Source organism: Dysidea avara, chromosome 7 (assembly GCF_963678975.1).
Source record: "Dysidea avara chromosome 7, odDysAvar1.4, whole genome shotgun sequence".
Taxonomy (NCBI): Eukaryota; Metazoa; Porifera; class Demospongiae; order Dictyoceratida; family Dysideidae; genus Dysidea; species Dysidea avara.
In genome coordinates, this window is record NC_089278.1 from 27,102,007 (window position 1) to 27,129,776 (window position 27,770).

General features: G+C 35.7%; 1 protein-coding gene across 1 annotated transcript; it reads left to right on the plus strand.

Moving 5' to 3' along the window:
• Positions 1-2,786: 2,786 nt before the first annotated feature.
• LOC136262394 (uncharacterized) lies at positions 2,787-24,363 on the plus strand. The gene is made up of 17 exons (XM_066056645.1): positions 2,787-2,969; positions 9,866-10,163; positions 11,222-11,450; positions 11,510-11,616; positions 11,935-12,373; positions 12,484-12,662; positions 13,640-13,687; positions 13,750-14,071; positions 16,524-16,726; positions 16,863-17,160; positions 17,225-17,388; positions 18,261-18,582; positions 19,809-19,972; positions 20,866-21,232; positions 21,956-22,122; positions 23,670-23,720; positions 23,782-24,363. Exons 1-17 carry the CDS (start codon positions 2,832-2,834, stop codon positions 24,144-24,146), a joined length of 3,861 nt encoding a protein of 1,286 aa, XP_065912717.1. The 5' UTR covers positions 2,787-2,831; the 3' UTR covers positions 24,147-24,363.
• Positions 24,364-27,770: the final 3,407 nt, after the last annotated feature.

The following is a 27,770-nucleotide window of genomic DNA, read 5'->3' on the forward strand; positions in this document are numbered from 1 at the left end:
TTCAGCCTGCCACTAGTATTTTGCCAAACAAATCCTAACTTCACTATGACTCTTTGAGCAATTATTTAATCATGACAATATAGAACACAAAAAAATACTTTAAGCAAATATTAAACCCCTGTTCTTTGGGCTAGTTTTTTAGCCACTGCAGTGTCTGTTCGCCTGGTCCTAGCCTTTTATTGAGGCCAGTTTGGTCCTGCAGTAAATTCACTCACAGCTGTGAAGAGCTTTTAAAGTGTGATTCCATTATAATGCAAATATCTAGTGAGACTGCAAGACAGTGAGTCAGTATGTCAAGTAATTTGAAATTTGGTGAAGTTAATTGTGATTTTGATCTGGCAAAATAATTTGCAAAACTTCTTGCATCACCTGACTGGGCATGTATCATCACTATTTTGCATATCATGGACTGCTTTATTAGAGTATGACAAAATTTATGTGCTTAAATTCAGCTGGGTCGTTAATGTCTCAATTTGAAGCAGTAATATTGCATGTAGTTTGGTCTGATTGGTGTTGACTTCTTATTTAATGCCATGTGATCTGGCTACTTTTGACATTACTCAAATTCTTTATTTTAATTCACAAATAATCTTTCTTTCATTAATAAAGATGGGTAGAACAGTAGAAATATTTTGATGAGTGTGACTTTTGTTGGTTGCTGCATAACTTTGATATTAATGAAAATTTGTTAAAACATCAACTCTTTTCTTCTATTTGACTAACCTCTTTCACAGGCTAAACAAAGGCCTTCATTTCATAATGATATTTTTAATGCTTCCAAATTGAATCCATGCATGCAGTAAGATCAAAATCATTTATTGCATAATTGTGATTGTCTTACAGATGATCACACACACAGAGAATAACATTAGGCTTTATAGCAGTATAGTGTCAATATACTCAATAATTGGTGTGGTTGCTATTACAATATGGCTTTATAAATAGAACTCATACCATTCATGTGTAACACTACTGACTGCTTTTTGTACAATGGAACTGTTTATATAAGAGGATACACCACATTGGGTTCTGTGGTTAAGCATTTCTTTGCATGGCTTGTGGAAACAATGTGCTCTATTGACTCATTGCCTTAAGCTGAAACAATTAGCTATATGTTTGTGTATGGGTTGAAAGATTCAGTAAAGAGCTTGAGCTAGATATGGAGTAGCTAATGTGTAGTATCACAAATTAGCATGGTTACCATGGTGGCAATTAAGATAATTTGGATTTACTGGCTGATATCTAGTGATAAATATAACCATAATAATATTAATTGAAATGCCATGATGATACATAAACCAATTTTTAAAACTACAGTTTATTAGTCACAGTTGGATTCCACCATGTAACAGAATAACAGACACCATGCAGTAAAATGATAGTGATGATTGTAACTGTACACTGATCTTGTAAACACATTAGTACACCTTGTAATAGTAAACCATTTAATGTAGCTATACGTACATAGGTAATACTGTAAGAGTTAGCTGAATATAAATAATGCAGTTTAGGAGTAATTACTTTACTACAATTACACATTCTGCTTCATTTATGTAGTGCTGTTTAACAACTATAATTACATATTATCTGTATCATGTTTCTTTATATATAGTTAGCTAGCTACAACATTTAATAGAATACAAACAAACTATTAGTATATGACTATACGTAAACTAACTTAAATAGGTGCATGTAGTTGGCCCAGTTGCATACATCGGCTCTGCAGGCAGTACAAAATAACATTTTAATTCCTGAAATAACATTTTGAACCTTATACATGACCTCTGTGGTTCTTATACATATACATGTATGTATGTGGGCTAGTATGGATTTACTGTAGGTTGCAGCATCTAAAATATGTGCACGCATGAGCACACTGATGTGTGCAGTTAGTGTTAGGGCCACATTAGTCAGGTAGATGACAAGGTCCTAGGTTCACCATATAATGCATATATGCCGCTGTTTCTTTCTTTAGGAACTAGCATTGCTGCTGCCAAATAAATACTGGATTTAGCTAACACAGGGCTATTGTCCATGTCCCAGGTAAGGTAGCTAGCTATAGCTACAAGTCTAGCTTTAAGTACCTAGTCCCATGAATATCATGGTAGGTCATATTATCAGCTGGAGCTCATAAGTGCCACATCTTTGGTGCTTATAAGCTCCTGATATCTTCATGTCCATCGTACTGATAGCTAATAGCTATAGGTAGCATGCCTCATTGTAAGTGGACAAAATGATTAAAGGTCAAGTAGCTTGTCAAGTTGACCTTGTTTTTTTGTGCATGTGTATGTGAGTATCAGACAATCAATCACTTATCGGGTCATCACTACCCTCGCATGTAACCCGTAGATAGCTAGTCATTTCAAAGGTATTGTATTATAATGCTAGTTCAATTAATTGTTTTAAATCATTGTTAGATTCTCACTTTGCTAATTCTAGAATTATTTTTGTATAGCCATCTTATGATTGTACAAATTTTGTGTTGACCCGGTATACAGGCAGTGCCTTTACCGGTAATTAATAATACTAATACTAATAATACTAATTAGATCAGACAGCCACACACTACCTACATGAGGCAACAGACATCAAATGAATTTCAAGTTACGAACCATATATAGCCTGGGCTAGATAAACTTATCTGCTGTAAATCTGGTGTTTCAAGTTGACATCAAGTTTCCACAATTAATAGGCCGTGCACCTTTCTGAATCTGGACGATAGGATATGAAATCTACAATTGCCACATGCACGTGATCCAAACATCGGATTTTTCCGTCCACTACTCCGTGACGTATCCGTACTCGCATCTTATAAAGCAGAAGGAGTGACGATGAGTGGTACGAGTATAGACACTCCTACAGATGTGGCCATGGCGTCTGTACCTGAACGATCTCAAGAGAATAATGACGATAGCTTAGTTTGGGGCGGATCACTCTACTACAATCCTCGAAAGAAGAGACCGCACAAGGTATTATTGTGTCCGTTCACTTTATATCTACGCATGTATTTGTCGAGGTAATAAAACCATCCAAACACGTTTTAATAGGTGCATCCTAAACTAAACTGTTAAGGGCACCGTACATCTTGCCACGTTAATCAGAAAGGGAGTATACTTTGTCAATGAATTTTGCACGTCTATTCTATTTCTATTAAGGCTTTACAGCACAAGTGCTGAAGATCTGGTCCTACAGCGTGTTTAAAGTCGTTACATAAGTGTGTTTGAAAAGGTGGAGAAAGGAGAAAAAACCCATGTCATATGCCAGTGTACGAGCCGGGCCAGCCTACCAGCTTTGTCATATGAACAAGCCTGTAATGGCTACACAGCCACGTGACGACAGAGTAGAGAGTTAGATTTGATATGTAGCTAGCTAGATGTCACTGCATGCATAATCATAGCTATGCAGTATGATACTGCGGGTTATATATGACATGCTAATGTACCTAGCTAATTTTAATCACATGGGTCAGTTGTGGGTGTACATGATGCACAATGTTCAAGTGGACAGGAAATCCACAGTACGGAAGATTTTGGTTATATGTTTGTTTTGTGTTTCTTAATCCATTACTTTCTATGCACACATCCAAGAAGGGAAAATTCAAATGCAATTAAAATCCTCTGTTGCTGCTCCCATTAGAACTGTACAATACTAATAATGCTACCTGGTATAGCTACTTAAGCCTTCATATTGTACGTATTGATTATGCAATATGTGACCGGATTTGCGAAAACCTGGCATAATGGCTTTTTTACCTGGGCTAGATGGACTGCCCTTGCCTACCACCCCCAGCACTGGCTGTCAAGTGCTGGACAGCTGGAGGGCACCAGCTACTGAAACAATTCAATTGAGGGTGCCAGACTCAAGGCGACCCTCGGAATAGGCCAGATCGACCATAGATGGTACTGGATGACCCCGTAAGCACATCACAGCAGACCTTAACAAAGAAAAACACAACCGATATTGAACCCAGAATAAACAATGACTGTAATTCACATTCCACTTCTCAGCCAACATAGCAGCAAGTTTCCAAAAGACGGTAGTTGCAGTAGGTCTCATATCTCCAGTGGCTGCAAAAACTAAAGGGGAAAAACAAGCTCCTGAATCCGTTCATCATGGCACATTGTTTGAATTCTTGATTGTTGAATATTTATATAAAATTTGACCTTTTCATAATTTAGCATATGAAGATGCAAATGTTATCACATTAATAGAGATCATATGCAAAAAGTGTTCAAATCAATTGAAAATGTGATCAACCATCAGGTTATATGTGTGACCGGATTTGCAAAAACTTGGCATAATGGTGCAAGCTTAAATTTACAGTATAAACCATTGATTCATAAAATACTTGTGTATTTTAAAAAAAAAATTAGTAAATTTTTTTCTTGTGAAGAAAAGGTCTAAAGATAAAAACTTGGATATCATCTTATTCACCAAGAGTATGAGAATCTTTGAGTAGACCAATGGATACATGAGTTAAAGGCATTTGTTTACATCACGTCAAAGCGATTGATCTTTCTTCAGTGAAGAAAGGTGATACAAGAAAAACGTACCCAGCAATGAATTCCCCTATTCATGGTGAACACGATAGTACAAGTTGCAAATCTGTATATTATTGCACTTGTTAGTTACAACCACTTTTGTAAGCATCTGTAATTTATTTTTCCCTATACTTGCTATACAAATCAATCCTTCCGTTGTTGCTACTTTGTAAGGCTGTAACTCCAAAAGTTATTAACATACAACTTCACCAGAACATATATTTAGCTTTGTAGAATATGTCAGATGTGTTGTTATAGATTAGCAGTACCTTATACAATTAAGTTGTGCTCTGTCAGTCATATTTTCTGCTCCGCAGCTAAGGTTTATACAAATTACAATACAAACGGATTTCATGGAAATTACAGACGTCTTTTTAATACTTTTATGTTCCTTTCTAGAATATTGTGCTTGTCTGTTGTTAATATATTGGCTAGTTCCATCTTCCTGTTGTCACTACGTAGGTTGTCACATCATGTTTTTAATGTTGATCATGAGTTGTAGTTGTAGTATAAGGCTTTGTATTGAAACATTTCATATAAGTATAAGACATAAGCTTTTGAGTACATTGTGTTTACTGCTAACTTCAAGTATGTAATGAATTATGTTATATAGTCAATTGTTGTGTTAGTACATGGGTGCCTTTGAATAAAGACAGTATGTCTATGTAGTATCATGAATTTGAAGGATATATCCTGTAGTACCAAGAGTATATAATGGGGAACCCTCCCCATTATATACTCCTGGTAGTACCTATGCTATCACACTTCCTACTAGCATTGGTATAACAGTCCTGCAGTAGAAGATGTCATGTAGCTACTATTGTACATAGCTATGTAATGAATTGCTCTCTTTTAACACATTTATAGTAGTATAATGTATTTGTCACCAATAGGTAGTTGTCACTATGAACCTTATGTACTTGTAAGAATCTTATATGTGACTTTAAAAGGAAATAGATATTTACAGCCATGAATAATTTCTGTGTGGTTATTTTTAATAGTCTTTGATTTGGTAGCCATGTTGTATAGAAATGTGTCATATGTGATATGTACAGTTATAAAACTTTCCACACAAATTGCACTCCTTATGACATTTATTATTTGATATGGTGCCATCACAAATTTGACCTTATAGCCATCTTTGTATCAAAAATTCATCATTTTTGTCTTTATATAACTCCCTGAGGCATTAGTTAATACATGATTTCAAATTAAAGGTCTTAACAGCTTGGATTTTATTTGAAGTGATTTCGTTCCAAAGTTATGACCATTTGTATCAGCCATGAAATTCTATAAATTTACCTGCCCATTGGTAATTTACACCCGAAGGGCAGAGAAATTCAAGGCATTAATAACAATGATCGGAATGGAATGAGTTATTTACCTCTAATAAAAGTCAAATTGTTTCCTCAGTAATGCCTCAGGGAAATGAAGACAAGAATGACGAATTTTCAATACAAAAATGGCTGGTCACCAAAGGTCAAACCTGTGGTGGCACTGTATCAAACAATAAACGTCATGAGAGAGAACAATTTGTTATATTTGTATCACAAAGTGCACTATATACTGCTAATGTTTCAAAATGTTCATGTAGCCTTACAAATATAATGGTGCCAAAATTCTTAATTATTTGTCACTCTGTACCATTGATGTATATATACACTTTTTATAACCACACGAAAACTGCACTCAAGAGCTATATCAGAAGGAGTACAAGATAAGTGTTTTTGTGTATTCTATTTTCTAGCATTTTCATAAAGCTCCTTCTGTTTTGCCATGTGTGCTCATCAGGGAAAAGTTTTAGTTTCTTATGGTTAATGTGAAGCCATTGTTGTATGACTTAGCAAAGTACCATAGAAGGTAATGTGTACCCATGACAATCTATAGAAGGACTGTATACTGTACCCTCAAAGCCTACCTTTTAAGTGCTGTGGCTAACTTTACTTTCACCACAAGAACCTGTCAGGATAACTACTATTGGAGGGAATAACACTAATAACATTTGAGTAGTGTAACACTGGTGTTGTATGGGCTCTGTTGGTTGGTAGGAATAAATCATTCTACTAAAAACACTTGAGTGCATTCTGGTGTTAGGAGAGTCTCACAATTGAGAGTTTGTGAATAATATAAGTTGTATTAGTATGGTGACTACTATTTAAGATTGGCACCTTCATTACAATTCGGGAATGAAAATTCAGTACTTGTGGTTCTTAAGCTTGTGGTACCTACAAGCCATTAATGTACATATTGAGAGTTTACCGGCTCTGGGCTTTGCTAAACTTACCTTCTGTCAGTATGTTTATTTCTATTTTTAACAGTCAATACTTAGCTTCTGTGAATATTAGAGAGTGGTATAGATTACTTTACTGTTAGCAATAGTTGCTGCTAATGATTATTGCTTCAGATAAAATGTGTTTCAATTTCCTTGAGTAGAATCACGGTTGCTAGGTTCACTATACTACACAAAGTGATGTTGAGAAGTTACAGATTGTATCATACGCAACTGGGTATTGTTTACAAGGAAGTGATCAAAGATACATATACCCGTATGGTCAAATGTTAAGCCATTCACAGAATCAGTTGGTGCTTTCATCACAAAATCTTGGTATGTTATCTTTGCTGCTTCACACATTAGAGGCATTGAATGGTAACCCAACCAGTGTCGTACGTAAATCATTTATTTGACCAACATCAAAAATACCAGTGTTGACCACACTAGATTACTCTAACCACATGGCTTCTGGTATGAGGTGAAATTAGCACTGAAATGTGTAACCATGAATAGGAGAACTTTACTATAAACAATCAACCCATCCCAATTTCATTACAGAAGTAATGATTGAAACAGTTACTGTTAAACTTCTTGGCCACCTTAATCGTGCATTAATTTTAAGTTTTAGTATGCACACATTACTTTGTTTCTATACAGCTGTTCTATAATTCAAACACCTGTAAAATTAAGTTGGCCAATTGATTAATGACTGATTGATTGATTATTACTTTAAACTCCAGTTTCATGAGTTAATCATAAAGGTTTTTCATAAGCTTCCCTTGTGCTGTGTGTATTACTATCCTAGTAAGCAAGCACGCCATGCTCCAGTGAATGTCTGGATAAATTTGTAGGAATTGTGACTGATGTCGCTGTCAGAAGCACTGTAAAATGAGAACTTCTCTAAAATTACCGTGAGCACTTGTGATCCATAAAGAAGCCCAAGTTAAAGCAGTGTTTATTTTCCTTTGCAATATCTGAACATTATGCAGCATAAGCAATATCTAGTTCTTGCTCTAATATATTGTTGCTATGTTTGGTCATAAAATATACCATATTGCCTCGGATTACGGCTGGTCTTGTATAAACTCCTGGTCCCGTTTAGTATACAGCATCATAACAAAAATAAATGCCAGGTCTCGAATAAACACCGGGTCTCAAATAAACGTCTAGTCATTATTGTTAACAATTCCGGGTGGTGTTATATCGATGAAGGAAGAACATTTTATAGAGCTCCTTTTAAGCTTGAATCTGTGAAATATGTTGAGGGAAACATTGAGGAGAGTCAACACCAAGGTATGAAGTTGACTTGTGAATGCTGATCAGGTATATAAACGCCAGTCTCGTATAGTCTCCAGTCTCGTTTAGTAGCCTGGGTAAAAAGTTGCTTGAATGAAATAAACACCCGGGCCATAATTTGGCCGTAATTTGAGACAATACGGTATGCACCAAATCCATCCACCTGTATCCATGTGAGTTCTGTGTGTACTTATTTAGTAAATTGTTTCTGCCTTCACGGCAAGTGTCACATGTTACAATTATACAACCCTGAGTAATGTAATTTAAGAAAGATTAGTTAGCTGTTCCAAATCTGGCATTGTGTGATGAATTGACCACAGTTAGTCAAGCTTATACCTTAATACAGCATGTTCTAACAACACACAAGTGCTTGTATGGAAAATCCCACCACCTTGGGGGGTTAGGACTGTCGGTTGGTACCCACGTATGTACATACATACTGAGTCAAGCAGTTTTGTCTGTGTTTTTATATTATGCAATTCTGAATAATGTACTTCTCAGCCAGTCAGTAGGCTAAAGATTTTGGTGATGATTTTCATTTAGTGGATAAGCAGATGCCATATTCATATACCACATCTATCATTTTAGTTGTTTACCATAAGTAGGCACCTCAATTGTGTGGCATTATTGTGTTGTAATATTATCCAATTTTGTTTCATAATGTTATCTAATTATCTGATAGTGTTAGTGGTATACCACATACGGCTGATAATGTCCTGTACGGCAAATTAACTAATCTGTGTGGGAAAGTTAAAGAACTTTGATCATTGCAAAAAAACTGTGCTATTTCACCATACAGAATGGCTCATGTGCCCACATGCAGTGACCACAGTGCTACGTATACATACTGTACCAGTGTTATATGGAGGCAAAAGACTGATTTTCATGAAGAAAAAGAAAGCTTTCACAGAAGCAATCACACCAGATGGTGCATTCAATCATTATCCAGAACAAAGTTGGCTGTTTTAGGGCTACTTGCTACTGGGACTTGGTATAAGTTTCAAACAGTTTCACGCATGTTCTTGTTCAACCCAAGGTTCAACCAGTTCGAGCTCAAACTGAAAGTTCTTTAAATCAGTTAAAGCTTTGCTTTGTTTGTGCTATACAATAGATACATAGCACTCAAAGAGTGGTCTCGAGACAAAATAAAGCACTCAGTTTAGCCTCGTGCTCTCATCCATTGTTTTACATCATATTATTTCGTGTAGCACTTGTAGCAATACTTTAACTTCTCAATGATTCAACAGATACTATGGGTGAGAAGATTTTACAATGGTGTGCTCATGCATCAAGGCTTATATCATTATTTTACTATGAACTAACAATTGGATGCTTCATGCTAAATATCACAGAAAGTGGATTATATAAACCGCATAGCAAAATTTGTTTTTTTCTACTTGGTGGACATAAATGTGATTAGTAATGTACCAAAACAGGAAAAGGTTATACTTTTCAATGTATTCACTATCAACATGATATACCACACTCTCATAGAAATAAAGTTTTGTTGGATAAAGGGGATAAATCTGTCTCTAATTTGGTATAAGCGTTAAACTTATATGGTAATGTTTGGTCATGAGAGAGGATATCAGTAATAGAACAACCTACCTTTAAAATAAGGGTAAAGCCTAAACGTTATTTGCATGAGTAAAATTAATTGTGGATCTATTGTTACTATTTGGGTGTACTCGTATGGGTTGTGTACCCTTTACATTTTTAATGAGTTGACAGCTTACACTTTACATAATGTTTTTAGTCATGCAAGTATTGGTGTGAATTTCATCGGGAGGTTAGCCACATTCCAAGAGAATTGAGGTTTTACCACAGCAGAGCTAATGGTGTCCAAAGCAGGCAGAATGCAGTTGGCACAATTCCACTACAATGTGACATAATAGAGGTGGTATCTGGGGTCAACTATGGACACTCCACATCATTTAAGATTATTACGAGAGAAACAGGATACATTATTGGTACTGATGTACCTGAACAAGCTGAAAGCTGGACTTATGCCATCTGGAAGGAACTGTTTGGACCCGTGACTGATGGAATAATATGTAAGTAACAGGTTAAACAAACACACTTTATGTAACAACTCTAAACAGGCTATAGGACCAGGTGTCCTACAGACCTTCAGCATTTGTGCTGTAAAGTCTTAATAAATAAATAAATAAATAAATAAAGGTTGTATACAATGTGTGTTTCCAAAATCTATAAAACAATGCAGTGTTTTGTCATGCATTTCTAAAATCATTACATTTTCACATAGGATTTTTTATGTTCTAACATGTTTGTTTATTTTATTAAGTGTTCTGGGTACCACTGTTCCTGTCAATTATAATGGGAAATACCCATTAGGTATTATCATGAAATGTCTGTGGTTTTTCACAGGTATATTAACATCACATAAAGATAGCTACGTACACACACACACACACACGCGCGCGCGCGCGCACACACACACATACCAATGTGTTATAAAGAATAAAAGTGCATGCTGAGGCAAGAGATCATTTCCTAACTTGCAATTTTAATCCCTACTCTAGTTCATGTCCACATCAATAACTGGTTACCATGACTAAGTTAAGAATTAAATTTGTATGTCAGGTGATGATCTAGCTTGTTTCATTATTGTAAAGTATATTTAACATCCTGTTTTTATTATATTATTAGTGAACACCATCTTACAGTAGGTTAGAACAAAATACACACCCACAATAATGCTAATTGATGGCAAGGAAAAGCTATTTACACCCAGTGAGCCAGTACTGGGTACCTGTCCTTAGGTACTAGAGTTGGTACAAGCAAATCGCCAAGACTAGTAACCAACAAGAAGACCGTGCAATGTCACACAGATAATCCAAAATTCTATACAACAATCCCACTACTGCTAACATGGATAGCTTGTAGGCTTCAGTTTGCTATAATAAATGTCCCCTGTGTACTTGCATGTGTACATATGGAGAACAAGATGTTTAGCCAAGGCACCATAGAAGTGTTACTTATGAAGATTTCAGGTCATTGGAAAAGCACAAACCTTTGTGATTCCTGCTATTAAATACTGCCATACTGCATGATATATTCTTATGGGAATACTTTGTGTGCATATATATAGATAACTACAATGTAGAAGTGGAGCAGAATCGTACTGCACAAGAGTATGATATTATGGGTTCTTATCTACTAAAAATATTTGATGAAGAAGTTAGGCTGTTTTCTGCCAATGGAAAAATCTCTACAAAGTTCAGGAAGCCTATTAAGGATATTGTCAAGGCGTCATCAATAGATCTAGCCAATAAGCCAAGACATGTGATCAGTTTGGCCGTCCTCAACATTGATTCTGGGTAGGGACATTTATAGAGTATAACTGCTCCTTAAAATTACACTATATTTTTTATCGCAGTGAAAATGGTGGTGATGTTATGGTGTTTCAGGCCAGCTGTGCTCATGATATAGCTCGTGTTATTAATCACAGGAAAAATGTTTTGTTTAAAAGCTCATCAAGCAGAGGTAAATCAGCATCATATTCATACACTTAAAATTAAGGTGGATGTAATGTATGAATTTCAGTCACATATACTAATAGTATTGTACACTGTAGTAAAACATGTAACAAACCTTACTATTATTAATGTACAAAAATTGTTTTAGATTGACAGTTTGGTTCAAACAATGTATTATGCTTTTGACTAGGAAGGAGCTGGGAATATTTCTTTACATTTACATCTGATCCGATTAAAATATGATTCAGCTATTGTGGCTAACATGTACATATGTGAATTATGTATGCACAAATGTAGTTTGATACTGGTAGTTTGTCCACTCCAGATCTCCCCAAACAACCTTCAGTAATTGATCTGCCCCAGCCAGATGAAGATGTAGTCTTACCAAATAAGGTTAATAAAACATTGTCACCGCCACAAACTCCTCATATCACTACCACAACAAAGAAGTTTAGAACAAATCCAGAAAATCATCTTTATGCAAATTTCAATGCAGTTGTGCAACATAGAGCTGCTCAACAGGTCAATGTCAAGAGCAAATCAAAAGTGTCCAAGAGCACAAGAAAGACTAAATTACCATTGCTGTCATCCAAACCTAAACAAGATCAGCCTCGGAAGTCATCTGAGCCATCTGTAGCAGTTAATGGAACAAAGAATTTTCTATCAAGAGGGAATCGCAAAAAATCTGAGCCCATTTTTGCTGTGAGTGGCTGTCGATTGGCTGAAGTAGAGGACTCCAATGTAACTCCATCAAATATTGACAGGTATACATGTGTGTTCTATTTAATGCTGTCCCTGAAATTGCTATCTGTCATTGTACCATGTGGCTTTTAATGAGTGGACTGTTTAAGGAGTTCTATTATTTGTTATGTAGATTGATACCATTTAATACTGCTGATAAACGTCTTTCAGTCAGTGCTAGACCTCCAGCCCCATTGCCTCGATCACTAGCTTCACTTGATACTGACAAGTTGTTACCTATTTCACCCAATAGTATCGCAATGTCACCTTCAAAAAGTGACTCACAAATCCTCAATTATCAACAAAATGGAGGTATGATATTTGTGTTTTTATGTAGATGCAAGATGCCAAGATTATGTATTCTTGATGTTTCCTATAAAACAAACTCAGAGCAATTTTATATGTGACCAGATTTGCGAAAGGGGGTCTTCCACACACATCCAATTTACGAACTTTGATAATTCATAACTTCAGATTAGAAAAAGTTATTGACTTGAAATTTGGACAGTTGTGAGTACCAACATCGGTTATTGGATGGAGAAAATTTCAGGTTTGTGTCCTTCTTGAACACAAAATTATGGTATTTCAAGTTCATAGAATTGGATGTGTGTGGAAGACCCCTTTTCGCAAATCCAGTCACATATGATGAAATTCCACATATATACATACGTACGTTCAGTACTCTATACTGTATTCTGCTCTTTGTATATGTATACTTATCACATCACGATTGCTTTGTTAGAGAAGTAATATACCACAAAGGCAAACATTTACAGTAGTTTAGATTTGTCATTTAGTTATCTTTCGTTGCAAATATCGATTCATCATGCGGCTTGCTTTTTTCAGTCTTGTCATACTTGGCCAGCAATCAGTTCAATAACCCATACTTACACAGTAGGGAATATAGTATTCACTTCACAACTTCAAATCAAAACTTCCTCTGCTGATGTCCAGATCAACAGTAAAGCACAGTCACATCATTTTATGTAGCAGAGTTTGGTTACAAGTTATGTAGGTTTGAAATTAAGAAATTGATTTACTAATGTTTTGTAATGAGATTAGGACTACGTTTCAATGATGAGTGATCGAACTGTTTGTACTACTAGTGGTAATCTTGGGTGGAGCTGTGTTAAGGTTTTATTCCAGCTGTCATTACCATCTTCATAATCTTTCCGTGTCTGGTGCTTGGGTTTGCAGTGGGTTCTACAAGAAAAATTGATCATTAAATTAAAACTCATCACACAGATGTATAACTGGTAAATTGAAATGTTTGCTTTTTTATTTACCAGGAAGTCCTGGACATGATTCTACAAAGTGGAATAGTTCTGATTTCTTGTGTAAGAAATACTGATAAAATACTTATATAAAAAGCAATTATTATAATATTGTTAACCTACAGCATCACCATTGCAATTGTCATTGGACCATGTTTACAGTGACCCTCACTTTGAAATGGATCCAGATAACTCATGCGTATGGGAAAAGGATGAACACCTTGTTAGCTCTGATGGAGAATCAAACTATAGTGATAGTGAACTGTGGTTGTGCAAAAAGCAAAAGAGACTTTCTCAGAGATCCAAGAAACTCAGTCAGAAACGAAAATCTGGAGGCAATTCAGCAGATGAGAAGTCATTATGTGCTAACTCCAGTAGTGATGTGCCCGAAATGTTGAACCCAAGAAAAGAAAATGGGTGTCAAAAGAATAACCATCAAATGTACAAGTATGTTTGCATTTGGTTATATTGGTTGGCTGGGCTTTGTTTGTGAAATGTATAGAATTGCAGGGTTTTTCTTAACTTTATTTGCAGTTACTTCCTTAAATGTGACGAAGTCTGGGACTGTCACCTATTGTAAAGTATTGAGAAATGCCGGCTTTAAGTATTTAGTGTGTTGTAGTTCGCCAATGGTTAAATTAAATGTATCAAATTTTCACACATTTTATACAAATTCCTTACATTCCAAAGCATCCACTGTGCAAGTAGCTAGCAGCTAAGTTTTTCCTGCCATTTTAGATAGTTTTTAAACCAAGGTTGGCTGTATCAGGCGAGCTCCAAAAGGGAGAGAGGCGGGGGCCCGGAAGGAGGACAAGAGGCTGTTTAGAAAATTGAAAAGGAAGACGTAGGGATGAATTAGCCAAGTTATGGGCCATTCAGGTCTCAAAACTGCCTTAAATGAAAGGAAATTCATAACAGAGGTGTTTATTCAACACCACAGAGCTGTACAGCCACATACAGCCATACCCAGGCTTCATTAAGGCCCCACACCGCATGTACAGATCTCCACTGGGCTTAGGAAAAGCAGCCAGCAAAAGCAGACCACTCAAGTCTAGCTGATTTAAATTATGAAATTAGATAGTTTATTCATGTAGCTGTGTGTTCTTGGTGAAAGATCGAGTCCGCTGGCATGGGAAATAAGATCAGTTTTCCCAGATCCAATCACAAATAAGAATAACACCACATCATTTTAATAGCTATGTCAAATGTGTAGGTTCAGTTCTAATGAACCTACACATTTTCAAACCACGTACGCACTGGAAATGGAAGAATGAAAGTTGATTAAATACAATGAGTTCACGTATTGATTCTGGACCAGACTTTTTTTCAAATAGGTGCTTATAATTGTAATCAATAAGTGCCGTGCCGAGAAAAAGCGGTCTGGCCATGCGAGACTATACATCACAGCATTTAACGAGATCGCAGCACACTATTGTTACAAGCCTCAATACAATAATGAACTAGTCACCGGTTTTTCTTCAAGATACAACAGTCGAATTTCGGGAGGGCAAGCAGTAGTAAATAAGCTACAATTGTGCAGAAGCTGATTTTTAATACTCTCTTCTGCCTTGTGGTGGCACATTTTTAAAAAACCCATTTCAAATCTTTGTGTGACATGGGTAGAATTAACACGTGAACTAAAGACTTGATTAAGAAAAGTAACTCCACACAATGGTAGATTATCAGGTAAATAGTGTCTAACAGCAAATTCAGCCCCATAGCACCAAGTACGAAGAAAGAGTTCACTCTGAAGGGCTAAATTTGTAACTTGCACTACATGCATTCAAGAGAGTTCCTGTTTGTTGTAAACAGTAGAGAACAAAATGCTTTATAGATTTCTGTTAGTACAAGGCGCTTCATGGTGACAGCTTGCTTGTTTTAGGCCCTGTAAATTTCATGTTGAAGCCATACAGAAACTGTTTCCAGCCAACTTGACTCTGAAACAGAGTTGCAAAATATCTCATAGAATTCGTAGTTTGAAGCATCGCTGACTACTGCAAAACATACAAAGCATGTACAGAGAAATTGTATTTATGCTCACTTCATTTGGGTGGAATTAGGGGGAGGGAGGGGGCACAGAGGCATCCTCCATCTCTGGCTTAACTAGGTAACTAGATAACAAGTAAACAATCTAGAGTAATCAATAACTCTAACTGATCAGTCAGTAATTGTAGCTGTCAAGAGAGCGCAATAATAAGGCCACATCAGTGTAACCGGTTTTTTCATAGCTGTTACTGACTTACCTTTTCGTAGGTGAAAATCAAGTATAATATCACTATAAACTGTACGAGCCTCATATTGTTTCTAGTGCTAGTGTTCGCCTACACTAAAAATGCATTATGCCTTCAACTGCATTTTGTGATGTCTGCACTCCTTTTGTCCATGTTTTGTGTATTTATTTATATTCTAACATACCGATCCTATACTCTTGAGGCTTTCGTAAGCAAAACAGCGAAGGAACACCAACAACTCTATTAGTGTAGTCAGTACAATATCATGTGATTGAATCTCTAAGTTGGTGATCTTTAAAATCATTAGCATTGATACATGGCAACATACTTCATTTAAACCACTCAGAAACAAAAAGGACATTTACTGTGTTAAAAACTGAATACATTATCGCTATAACAGCTAAAATACTGTTCTTAGCTGCCTGCACCTTGGCTTTGATGTGTCTCTCACCTTTACAGCTCCTGGATATTCCACTTTGAGACCTAGATAATAAAGTGATCCTGTGTATAGTGAGGCCATAGCATGCACCTTGGTATGTTGGGACCTACTCAACATATATTGATGCCATCTTATTTAAGAAGTGATATAAGAAATAATCCTACAAAGTAACCATATACAGTATGTTTGTATCGTTGTATATAATGCAGAAATTTTTATCATTTCACAGTGGAAAAACTTCACCTCTACAAATAAATCGTACACAAGATATTTCACCACCAGATCACACATATTCTGTTATTGGTAGACTACACAATGATCCGTTACCTCAACTACCTTCAGTGTATGATCTCCCTCAAAGCCACAAAATGTTCAGTAACCATGCAATGCTTCATTGCAATAGTGACTCTGAACTCCTTGAATGTGATTCAGGTAGGTATACAAAGGCTTGCTTATTTACTTATGTCTGTGTTTTTGTACAATATGTAATCCTGTAGTTAATTTGTTTGGTAACGTTGACTATATATAACGTAGTAAATTATTAATAATTTGTGTCTCTTATTAATAGATCACAAGAAGAAAGCATCTACAAAGTCTATCAGTAGTATAGCTACTAGTCTTCATCATGATGATGATAATTGTAGTGATGGTGAAATATGGTTATCTAGACAACAGGCTATGTTCTCAAGAAGATCAAAAAAGATCAGTCAAACGAAAAAGCTATTAACAAGTCAAACCAATGCAAAAACAGCTCAGGATCAAAAGATTAGCATTTCTACTGATAATGTTTCTGCCTATAAATCAAGTGAACTTTATAATGCAAGTTGTCAAGAGCAACACACTTCACAAGGCAATCACATCAGTCGGTATGTAAAGTAGAAGATAAGTTTTTTACATGTAACAAAACCTTTTTTCTCAAATTTATTACAGATTTATGAAAGAGCAATCTCTAGTTCACAAGTATTTTATGATCAGACGAAAAGAAGGCGTTCCATTGCCTATCCACAGTCCTCGTCATGCATTACACAATGGTGTTAACAAGAGAAGGTCAAAGTCACTTGAAGATAGTTCATTTATGGTTGCATCTGATAGGAGTAAGTATTGACATAGTGATACACCTATGAAGATTTTACTGAATATCCTGTCAGAACAAACTTAGTCTGCTCTGGCCGCTAAACTCTCAGATAAAATTTGGCAACTTGCAAAAATAGTCCACCTTGCAAGTATTGGTCCTGGGGTAACCATTTGTTGCAATCAAAGATGGTCCAGGGACAAATTGTGGTTATCATTGATACTCTCCATACCAATTGTGTCAAGGAATACGATCATGGTTATGTTGTTGCAGGTAGTGCTGCGACAACTGGAGCACAAGACAAATTAAATTGGAACATACATCATGCACAATGTTTACACTGAGTCTTGTTAGGTTTAGTACCCTTTTAGATGCCTTGTTAAGATGTAGGATGAACTAGGAGCAATTCCACAATGTAGGTTTCCTTTTTCCCTTTTAGCTACTAATTTGGAAAGATCATTTATAAGCATTTTGCTTAATCAGGATATCCTGGTTTTCCTGCTGAAACCTACTGAAAACTCCTCCCTACACTTGCCAATATAATACACACACATAATGCTAGTGAGAGGATTCAATTTGACAGAGGGGACTATTGTTTGCAACCGTAATTGGTTCAGGGGAGTTGGGTAAAAACATTAGAATGTCAATACTGCATGCTATTAATTTTAAGCCAATTTCCACTGTTTAACCAACTAATCAGTACATCACTATACTTCAGTTATCTGAACAAAGTATTTATGTTCTATTGTTCTAACATTAGTGTTAAATTTGGTGTTTTTTGTAATTGTACTGTTTTCTAACACTTCAACTTATAACCAATAGACCCAAAGTTCTGGTAACATAAGTTTTCACACTAACATGCAGTATGATTGCTATTCTAAAACATATCCCTAGGCTCGGTTTATACTGATCTACAATTTGACATGGAGGATATTGCCACATGGAGAGAATACAAGGGTGCTAGTAGTGTTGTATGTGATGCGGAACCCAATTACAGTGACAGTGAACTATACAAAGATCAGAAGTTGTCTAGACAGCAAAGACTATTAACTGGTAAAAATAAAACAAGTACAAGGAATTTTAATATTGGCACTTCACCCACTGATCTTGCTCCACTAAAAGTGGACAAGCAACTGGGCAGCTTAAGTGTATTAAGTGATACTACACAGCACTCAGAATCATTATTCCCCTTGTCTCCTGATCCCGAATGCTATTAGTAAGTACTTGTGTTTACTGTGATATAAGAAGTGGAATGTTGGAGACTGCATTTAGATATGTTATCTTTTAAGGTGGCGGTTACCTCACAATTTCCGGTTTGAAGGATATTTTTTTTAAATTCAGTTGTAAACACATTTGTAGAGCTACACGAAAGCAAACACTGTTACATCGTAGACCAGCTCCTCCTCTACTTACATGATGATTTGTACGGCCATTAGGTGCTGAACTATAACGCTATAGAGCCAATTGTAAGAGCATGCAAAAATATTTTCGGTGTCAGTTTACGCAAAGCTCGTTGCACATTATGGCAAAGTAAAACATGTAATCTATTCTTTAGCAGCATAAGCAGGGCGCAATCAACGCAACTTCAGCCTATGCCAGGCTGAAACACAGCTATGGGACTTTGAAACCCTATTGGCCACCGCGAAGGGACCTAAAACCTGCTGTAACATCGACAGGCAGTACAAAAATCTTTTCCTCAACATGCGGCCCTGCTAAAATAACCAATTGCTTATTTTACGCTACTGTACACAAGAAAATTTTGACGTCAAAAAAAATTGACAAATTTGACGAATCGGTTTAATTCGTCAAATTTAAATTCGTCAAATGTTTATAAGCGCCCTTAAAAGTACAGGTTTTGCCTACAATTTCTTGATTTTCGTCAACATTTTATTCGTCAAATCTGCTGAAGTCTCAAATTTTTCTTGCGTCAAAATTTCCTTGCGTACAGTAATACAGAGGTCTCCCTCACTAGTATACAAGAAAAAACTGATGCAGAAAGTTGTACTAACACTTTAGCATACCATACAAAACCACAAATGACATATGTCGCCTAAGTTTCGCGCGAACCACCCGAATCCCTGTGAACAAAGCTTCTACACTACTCTACTTACTTTAGTGAATGTTTTCTTTGATAATACTCGCACAATAGTAACAAATTTCTTCTTGTTACAAAGCAATGGGCCTTAGTATGCACAGCTGCCATTTTAATCATTACGTAAACACTAATCACCTGACGCAATAAATGAATTTTTGTGGCAGGACGTATGGCTTCGTTTGCCATGACTTCAAAACCACGACTTCCAGGTAACCGCCACCTTAACTAAATACGTATAATAAACTGTTATCACAGTTGAATGTTCTATTAGAGTATTTAAAAAGCTGCTTTTCCACTGCTATATAATATTATAATATGTATGTTCAGACATGTTAATTTGGTTATAGCACTAATGATGAATGCAATATGGACCCGGAGCCATATACAGTTGTGGATTCACCACCTCACAAGTACTGGAGGATTGCTAGAAACAAACAGCCCTTACCTCACTCACCCATATTACTGGAGACACGTCGTCATCATATCTTATCAACATGCAATAGTTCTGAAGGTTAGGATACTCATTTTTTTTTGTATGTAAGCCTGCCAGAAATGCTTTACTGACATTTACAAAATCCCTTTTGTAAGAGTCCAGTTCACCTTTGATGAACATAAGTGTGTGTGTGTGTGTGTGTGTGTGTGTGTGTGTGTGTGTGTGTGTGTGTGTGTGTGTGTGTGTGTGTGTGTGTGTGTGTGTGTGTGTGTGTGTGTGTCAGCGTTGAAAGCGGGTTACTACTGCTGACCCGGATGACCCACTGACCCGGATAGCAATCTGGGCCAGACCCAGATTAATTAAAGCCGAGTCGTGCGATAAGAACTATGTTTCGGCTAGTCTCGAGCGAGCGAGACTACATTTGAATGTTCGATTCGTGTTGAGTAAACAGGAGCGGATCCAGACTTTTAGAATTGCAACTTCAGCCTAGCTGTAGGTTGAAGACCAAAAAAAAAACAAAAGGTCATCACCTACTAACAATAGCTACCCCTCACCATAGATATCCTCAGTTTCGTGCTACATACTGCACTTACTAATAAATGGTGTGGCTGAGCATATGTTTGTAACGCGATAAGTGGGCGTGGCTCACGAAAGAGCTACGCGATAGCGTTTATAAGTTTCCACGTTGTCAAATGAACAACTTCGTTTCTCACATGATCCAATCTGGGTCAGACCCGGATAATTTGTAAACCGGGTCAGACCCGGGTGACCCGGAGAAAATGTGACCCGGATGACCCGACCCGGTTTCAACGCTGGTGTGTGTGTGTGGTAGCTATAGCCAGCCATATGCATATAATTTTATTAGGTACATACTAATGTATGTTTTAAGACCTAAGAAAGTTTCGAACACTTTCTGATACTTCTAATGCTTAATGTGTATGTGTGCAATGTTATCCTTATCCATCATACAGATGGTGATCAAGTGTACAGTGTGCCAAGAACAAGCAACTTACTTGCAAGATGTAACAGTGTTGATGACTGCTACTACAGTGACAGTGAATCATGGTTACGTGGTAACCAAAGAACACTTTCATCAGCAGATAATGAAATTAACCAAACACTGAATAAGGGCAGTGATTACGACAGTGAAAAAGAGACAAGAAATCCTAACATGCACAGTGTTAAAAAGAAGCCACAAGTGTTGCCAAGATTACACAAACCTGTTGCAGCACCAAGAAAGAATGTGTCAGCCAATGTCACTCCGCTGCACAATGATACAAGGGCATTGACAGAAAAGAATACTGCATCTGCCAAGTTATTAACAGATAATGGCAATTGGTACGGCATATTTGTAACTAGTAAATGCTACGTAGCAGACATGGGGCCAAGTACATGAGTACTTATACTTAAGTACACTTAAGTACAGATTTGAAAGTACTTGTACTTTACTTAAATACTTTCTTAATTTCCCCAATGTACTTGTACTTATACTCAAGTACTTTGCTAAGTACTTGTATGTACTTGAGTACTTAAAGTACTTTTAAGTACTTGTAAGTACTGCAAACATTGTACGTAGTTTGTACACAGTGGGTGAAGGTGCAGTTTACAACTTTTTGCGATTTTTCTACTGCCTTCCCCAATCTTACTATGTACCATGTTGCCACGATTAATGATGTCATAGAATTCTGGCAAACAACAACAATGCTGCTATTCAAGTCAGTGAATTTTAAGAGTTTAAGAGAGAGAATGGTTGACAAAAACCAATCCCCTAGGTGCACTTACATACTACAATACACTGAATACAGCATATATTTTACTACAGCAAAATGTACTTGTACTTTACTTAAGTACTCTCTTGATTGCTGCTGGAGTACTTGTACTTGTACTTGGAAAATTCAAAAGTACTTGTACTTTACTTAAGTACTTTTAAATGTACTTGGCCCCATGTCTGCTACGTAGTGTATTGGTGTATTGTTATTTTCAACATTTTAAAATGTACAATTGTTAATCTAAACTGTATATACAGCTATGTAATAATGACTTTGTACATCTTGCTTTTAGCAAAAAAAGTAGTGGCTGTTCAAATGATCAATCAGTTTCACTACCAATGTATAACAATCCATCTACACAACACAATGACCAGTTGTTGATGTCAGCTACTGAACATCGGACTTCTTGTGACAGCAGTAGTAGATTTTCTGCTTCCTTCTTGGTCAGATGTAACACAGGTATGCCTGAGTATAACTATTCTGCTCAAAAACAGCAAAAAAAGGATGCAGCCTTCAATATAGCTATGGCGAGAATAGATGTGAAATCTAAGGTGGCAGCCAAGAAATGGCTGTCAATGCCAAAAATTTTAATAGCGAGAAGTCAATTTCAATAGTGATAATTCAAGTGAATTGGTGCTGCCTGCTCTGGGCACCACATTCACCTGAATTGCTATTAAAATTTTTGCCATTAACTTATGATCACAGCCATTTCTTGGCTGCCACCTTGGATTTCACTGTCATATCTTTTTTCACCCAGGCTATTGAAGGCCGCACCTTTTTCACAGCTTGACTGTTTTGTGCAGATTTGTTCTTTTTGTACTCTATATGGCCCCAAGGCTGGATTTGGGGTTTATTTATACGATGCACATTTCTCATCTACAGAAACAATGATGATTATTGCAGATGTATTGTATTTGAAATGGCAATATTATTGTGCATTTTTGAGGAATTCAATAGAACGCACATGGAATGTTCTAGAACAATCTAGAATTTCCATTGATAAATCTACATAACCATTATTAGTAAATTTTAACTAATTTATTTACTGGTGATAGTAGTGCAACTGGTGATAGCAATGGCTCAGTGGTTAAAGATTTGGGTATTTAGTAAGGAGGTCCCTGGTTCAAACTCTGGTAGTTTATTTTGTTCCCTGCACTGTTTAACTCTGTTGTGACGGTTTTATTAGAGGATCTTTACCCGCCGTTTATATTTGTCTAGTTTTTTGCTTTGTAATTCTGTAAGTGGTACTTCTTAACCATCAAAAGGTACTGCTCTGCTATGATGGTTATCTTATGTACAAACCAAATTTCAAGGTATTCCAATAAGCAGTTTACCCTGTAGCCATATGACAGAAGTTCAGTCGTTTTTTTAGCGAATATACATTCTTAGCACCATAGACACTAAATAGATTCCTTGAACTTAGTGCTTGAATTTACCTTTATATGCTCCAAATTTTAAAGTAATGCAATTACACATTTGTGTTTATAACAAGTTTTGCAAAGTATGCATCTAGGCTTCCATAGAAAAAAATGAAAATTTTGGCATACAGTTATGAAAATAATGTTTTCTTTCTTCCTGTCAACATACACATGGTGTGACGCACCAGTTTTCTTGGTTGCGTGGCATACTACTGTATGTCTTGATTTATAATAGGGATACCATACATGGTTAAACACCACACTAATATCATTATTGCCAACTATTCAGTCAAGTAGACTGTACTCCTGTATTCTTGTTTAATAGTAATTTTAGAATGTTCTGTGATGATGGACATTAAGGAAACATTGAATCAAATGATTTGAGCTGTAAGACACATATTGCTCCTTGATCACAGTATGAAGCTCAGTAGCTAACCTGTTGAAACAGTATTTCTATAAAATTCATAAAGTAGTCACATAAAATGGGGCATCAGTGAAACAATTTAACACATGGTAAATAACTAGTGTAATTGTGTTTGTGATTTAATATTATTGTGTATTTCATGACCAGTTTACTTGTACTATTAGGAAGCTCTCAGGGAAGTAGAAAGTCAGCCGGAGATGCTGTTTACTTAGAATGTAAGCACGTCAAGAATTAGCAAGTCAATTGAGTGACTGTACGATTCTTTTTTTTTAATAGTAATATCATCTACCGACTACACATATAGTTATTGTGACTTGAAAGCTTTACAATGTGAGATTGATGCAGCAGCTGACAGTGATTTGGATAGCTGTGATCAGTGGTTGGCTCATGTACGACAACATTTTGATAAGGACAATAGTAATTCCCGTAAAAAGTCTTTTCATCATTATCAAAATGTGCCAGACGTTTGCAAGTATGTGCATAGTGGCCAAGAATTCGTTTATCAGGATCAAGGTAACGTTTATGATTTGTTACCATCCTCAGTTGCACAGTCACCTGGTAATGATTTACACTCCAAAATCAACCAGGTGACAGAGAATATTAAGAGACTCAACTCACAAGATTTTACAAATAGCATGTAACAGTGTACACTATTCAACATGTGTTGTCATTGAAAAAATCCAATGCACTTAAAATACTGGCTTAATTAATCTTCACTATTGACCTATATTTTATTTTTGTATTTGCTTCATAGAAGCAATAATATTATTATATATTTCAGTCATTTATATTATGGTATAGAAATAGTGTCATGTTGGGTGTTGGAATGCTTACTGTATTAAAAGTTAACTCAGTAAACTAGAACTACACACGCTATACACTATTGCCTAAATAGTTTTGAAGATTGCATCAGTAAGTAAATAAAAGTAGGTATAGAGCAGTCAGTCAAAATACTCTAATAGAACAGTCACTGCATTAAGAATCCTCCACAGTTACTTGGCATCTGCAGCACCATTCCATAGGCACATTTAAAATGCACATGATCCTTTGTGTACCGTTCTATATGACAATTGCTCATAACAGAAGTACTTATGACTGTCACTGATCCGACAACTCTTGACCCCCACTTCCTTCCCTTGCCAGGGATCCGCCCCTGAGTATTGATCAATATGACTAATCTTAACTATAATACAAGAAAAACTTATTCTAATTAGAGGGAAGTGGGGGTCTGGAAGCATAGCCCCCAGAAACTGACAAATGTTCAGTAATTTCATTTTGCTTGAAACCTCATTATGGTATGATTCACTCAGCATGCATCATAACATTGATGCACCTAACCTTTAATCAGCTATATATACTTACTGATCATGATCAGTGCAAACTACTATGCATGTTTACTATATAGTCTTTAAAGTTATAGCTAGCTACATGGATGGAATACTGAAGACTACTTGATGAGCAAATTTTATTGATAACTTCAGGTGTTACTGTGTACAGCTGTTCACCCTCTCTCATGGCTATCTTGAGTGGCTGACAAGTGCGTGTCTCTGATCTGTTGTAAAAGAAATAAAAGCTTCACCCTTACATAATTTAGAGGAGCAGAATGTCTTCACTTAAGTTTGAGTACCACAAAACTATGATAGCTGTAACCACTAAGCTGCACCCAAAATCATCTGAAAAATTCATGCCTGGATACAAGTAAAGCCTTAATTCAGCATTGTATTATAACATCAATTGCAAGTTTTAAGGCATGCAGCTCATTACTGATCATACTCATCATAGCCTATCTACTAATACGTAGCAAGTGGCTTATAATTGTCATGTCCCTTGTAGTGTTGTTTTAGTATGGAGTTTTAGTTTTAGTTTTAGTTATAGTTGTAGCTAGTTTCATCAATAATTTTAGTTTTAGTTTTAGTTATAGTAATCTTTCTTAATTTTTTTTAGTTATTGATTTAGTTATGGTTATTCACTCTTTGATGTTTTAGTTTTAGTTATAGTTACAGTTAAAAACATGAAAACCTTTTAGTTTTAGTTACAGTTTTAGTTATGTACATCGAAATCTTTTAGTTCTAGTTCTAGTTATAGTTAGAAACATGAAAACCTTTTAGTTTTAGTTACAGTTTTAGTTATGTACATGAAAATGTTTTAGTTCTAGTTCTAGTTCTAGTTAAAAACTTGAAAACCTTTTAGTTTTAGACACAGTTTTAGTTATGTATCTGAAAACCTTTTAGTTATAGTTTTAGTTGTGCATAAGAAAACCTTGTTTAGCTTTAATAGTAAGCTATATTTTATGTGAATGAAACTCTTGTTATAATTTCAGTACCATTTTTCCAGCTTAGTAATACAAAATCTTTGTATTACAAGACCTGTCAATTTTTTTATAATATAGATTAATACAACACTTAATACAGTGCATTTGACGCAATCTCTGTCACAGGTATTCCTCATTCTTTCTTAGCAGAACTTCCCTTTCCAAGTTACTATTAGTAAGTCTGTTGCGTTTGCCAGATGTCGATTCCCCACTTGTAGACAAATACTCTTTCAATAGGGGCTGTTGAAGCATGCAGGTATGCATAAATGTAGCCATTAGCTAAAAGCATTAAATTACAGTGACCATTAACAAAAATGGTTAGCATACTATAGGCCATCACTACTACCTAGTACCTACATAACTGAGTTCGTGAATTTTGGTCAAACAGTTTTTATTAGTTATAGATTTAATAGTATGTACGTAACTATAGTATCAAATACATTTAACAAGCAGTTACAGTTTCAGTAATAAGATCAACTTGCTATATTGTAAGCAGTTTTAGTTTTAGTAATAATATAGATTTGATTTTAGTTATAGTTATAGTTTTAGTGATTATATACGTTTGTTTTAGTTATAGTTTTAGTTTTAGTAATAATATAGATTTGATTTTAGTTATAGTTATAGTTTCAGTGATTATATACGTTTGTTTTAGTTTTAGTTATAGTTTTAGTAATAATATAGATTTGTTTTTAGTTATAGTTATAGTTTTAGTGATTATATACATTAGTTTTTAGTTATAGTTTTAGTTTTAGTTAACTTAAACATATACACCTTACTAAAAGTACTTTTAGTTTTAGTTACAGTTAACTGAAACAACACTAGTCCCTTGCATGTTACACCAATATTTGCAGCTTAGGCATGTTATATATTATACTGTCTCCATGTAGCAGTGTCAATTTGTAGGTTGGAGTCTAAACTCTAAGGTCATGATTGACACGCAAACGAAAATTAATCATGTGTACATTCATCCTCACACAATACACATGCTATTTATATCTTATGAAAGCCCACAGAATTATGCATGCATGCATATATATCCACTGTACTGTACAAGCAAATTAAAGTGGCCATTCCACTTCAAGCCCTGAGCCCATAATACTATACAGCCTGGCATGGATTATGAAGAACAGTACAACCCATTGAGACTCAATCTGTCTGTAGTATACTTCGTACTAAAATTACAAAATGTTCTAGGGGAACAAGGTAATTATTGTAACTTTGAACAGTAGCTACAAGAGATGTGATGCATTATACTACATATAACAATTTCTATATAGTAGTGCTGTACTTGTATTCACTCTATAGCATACAAACATTCAAAGAACAACGTTGAAGACTACACTAAAATATCAGTTATATATTGACCATTCTGTTGTCATATCTGAACATGTATTTGTTTACATACAACTTTTACAATAGAATTGCTTTTCCACTGCTTCATATTGCCCATGTTCCTTGAGACATTTTAATTTGGCTATAATGTTAATGATAACGTAATACTGACCTGGTGCCATATCATGTATTCATCACCTCATAAGTACTGGAAAATTGCTTCATCATCATCATGGCACCTCAGCAGTTGAGGGATACCATATCTCAAAAGACTTAATAAAATATCACTATTGAATTATCTTTGGGAACTTATATAGCTTAAGTTCTAAGTTCCCAAAGGGCTTGGACACTTGGCCATGTGCTACTACTCTATACAGGTTTGTTCTAGATTGAAAGTATTATTAGGTCTGCGTATACCACAAATTTGCTTGCTATTTCATTGTAATAAATTTTGCACAAACTTCTATGAAAATGTTTTACGCAAATCTAATAGTCGAATTTCTGAACATTAACTGTGTGGCTTACTACTTTTAATACTGAAACTATTACGTTTTAACTAAAACTGAAAATTGTGGCTGATAATGTTTCTTACCAAATGCACCAATGGCAAACATCAACTACA

Bases quoted from the DNA above. Each gene is read 5' to 3' on its own strand.
- LOC136262394 (XM_066056645.1), top strand. From the start codon at position 2,832: ATGAGTGGTACGAGTATAGACACTCCTACAGATGTGGCCATGGCGTCT. The intron at 11,451-11,509 runs GTAGGGACATTT...TTTTTATCGCAG, and splicing joins GTCCTCAACATTGATTCTGG to TGAAAATGGTGGTGATGTTA. The intron at 12,663-13,639 runs GTATGATATTTG...TTTATTTACCAG, and splicing joins CAATTATCAACAAAATGGAG to GAAGTCCTGGACATGATTCT.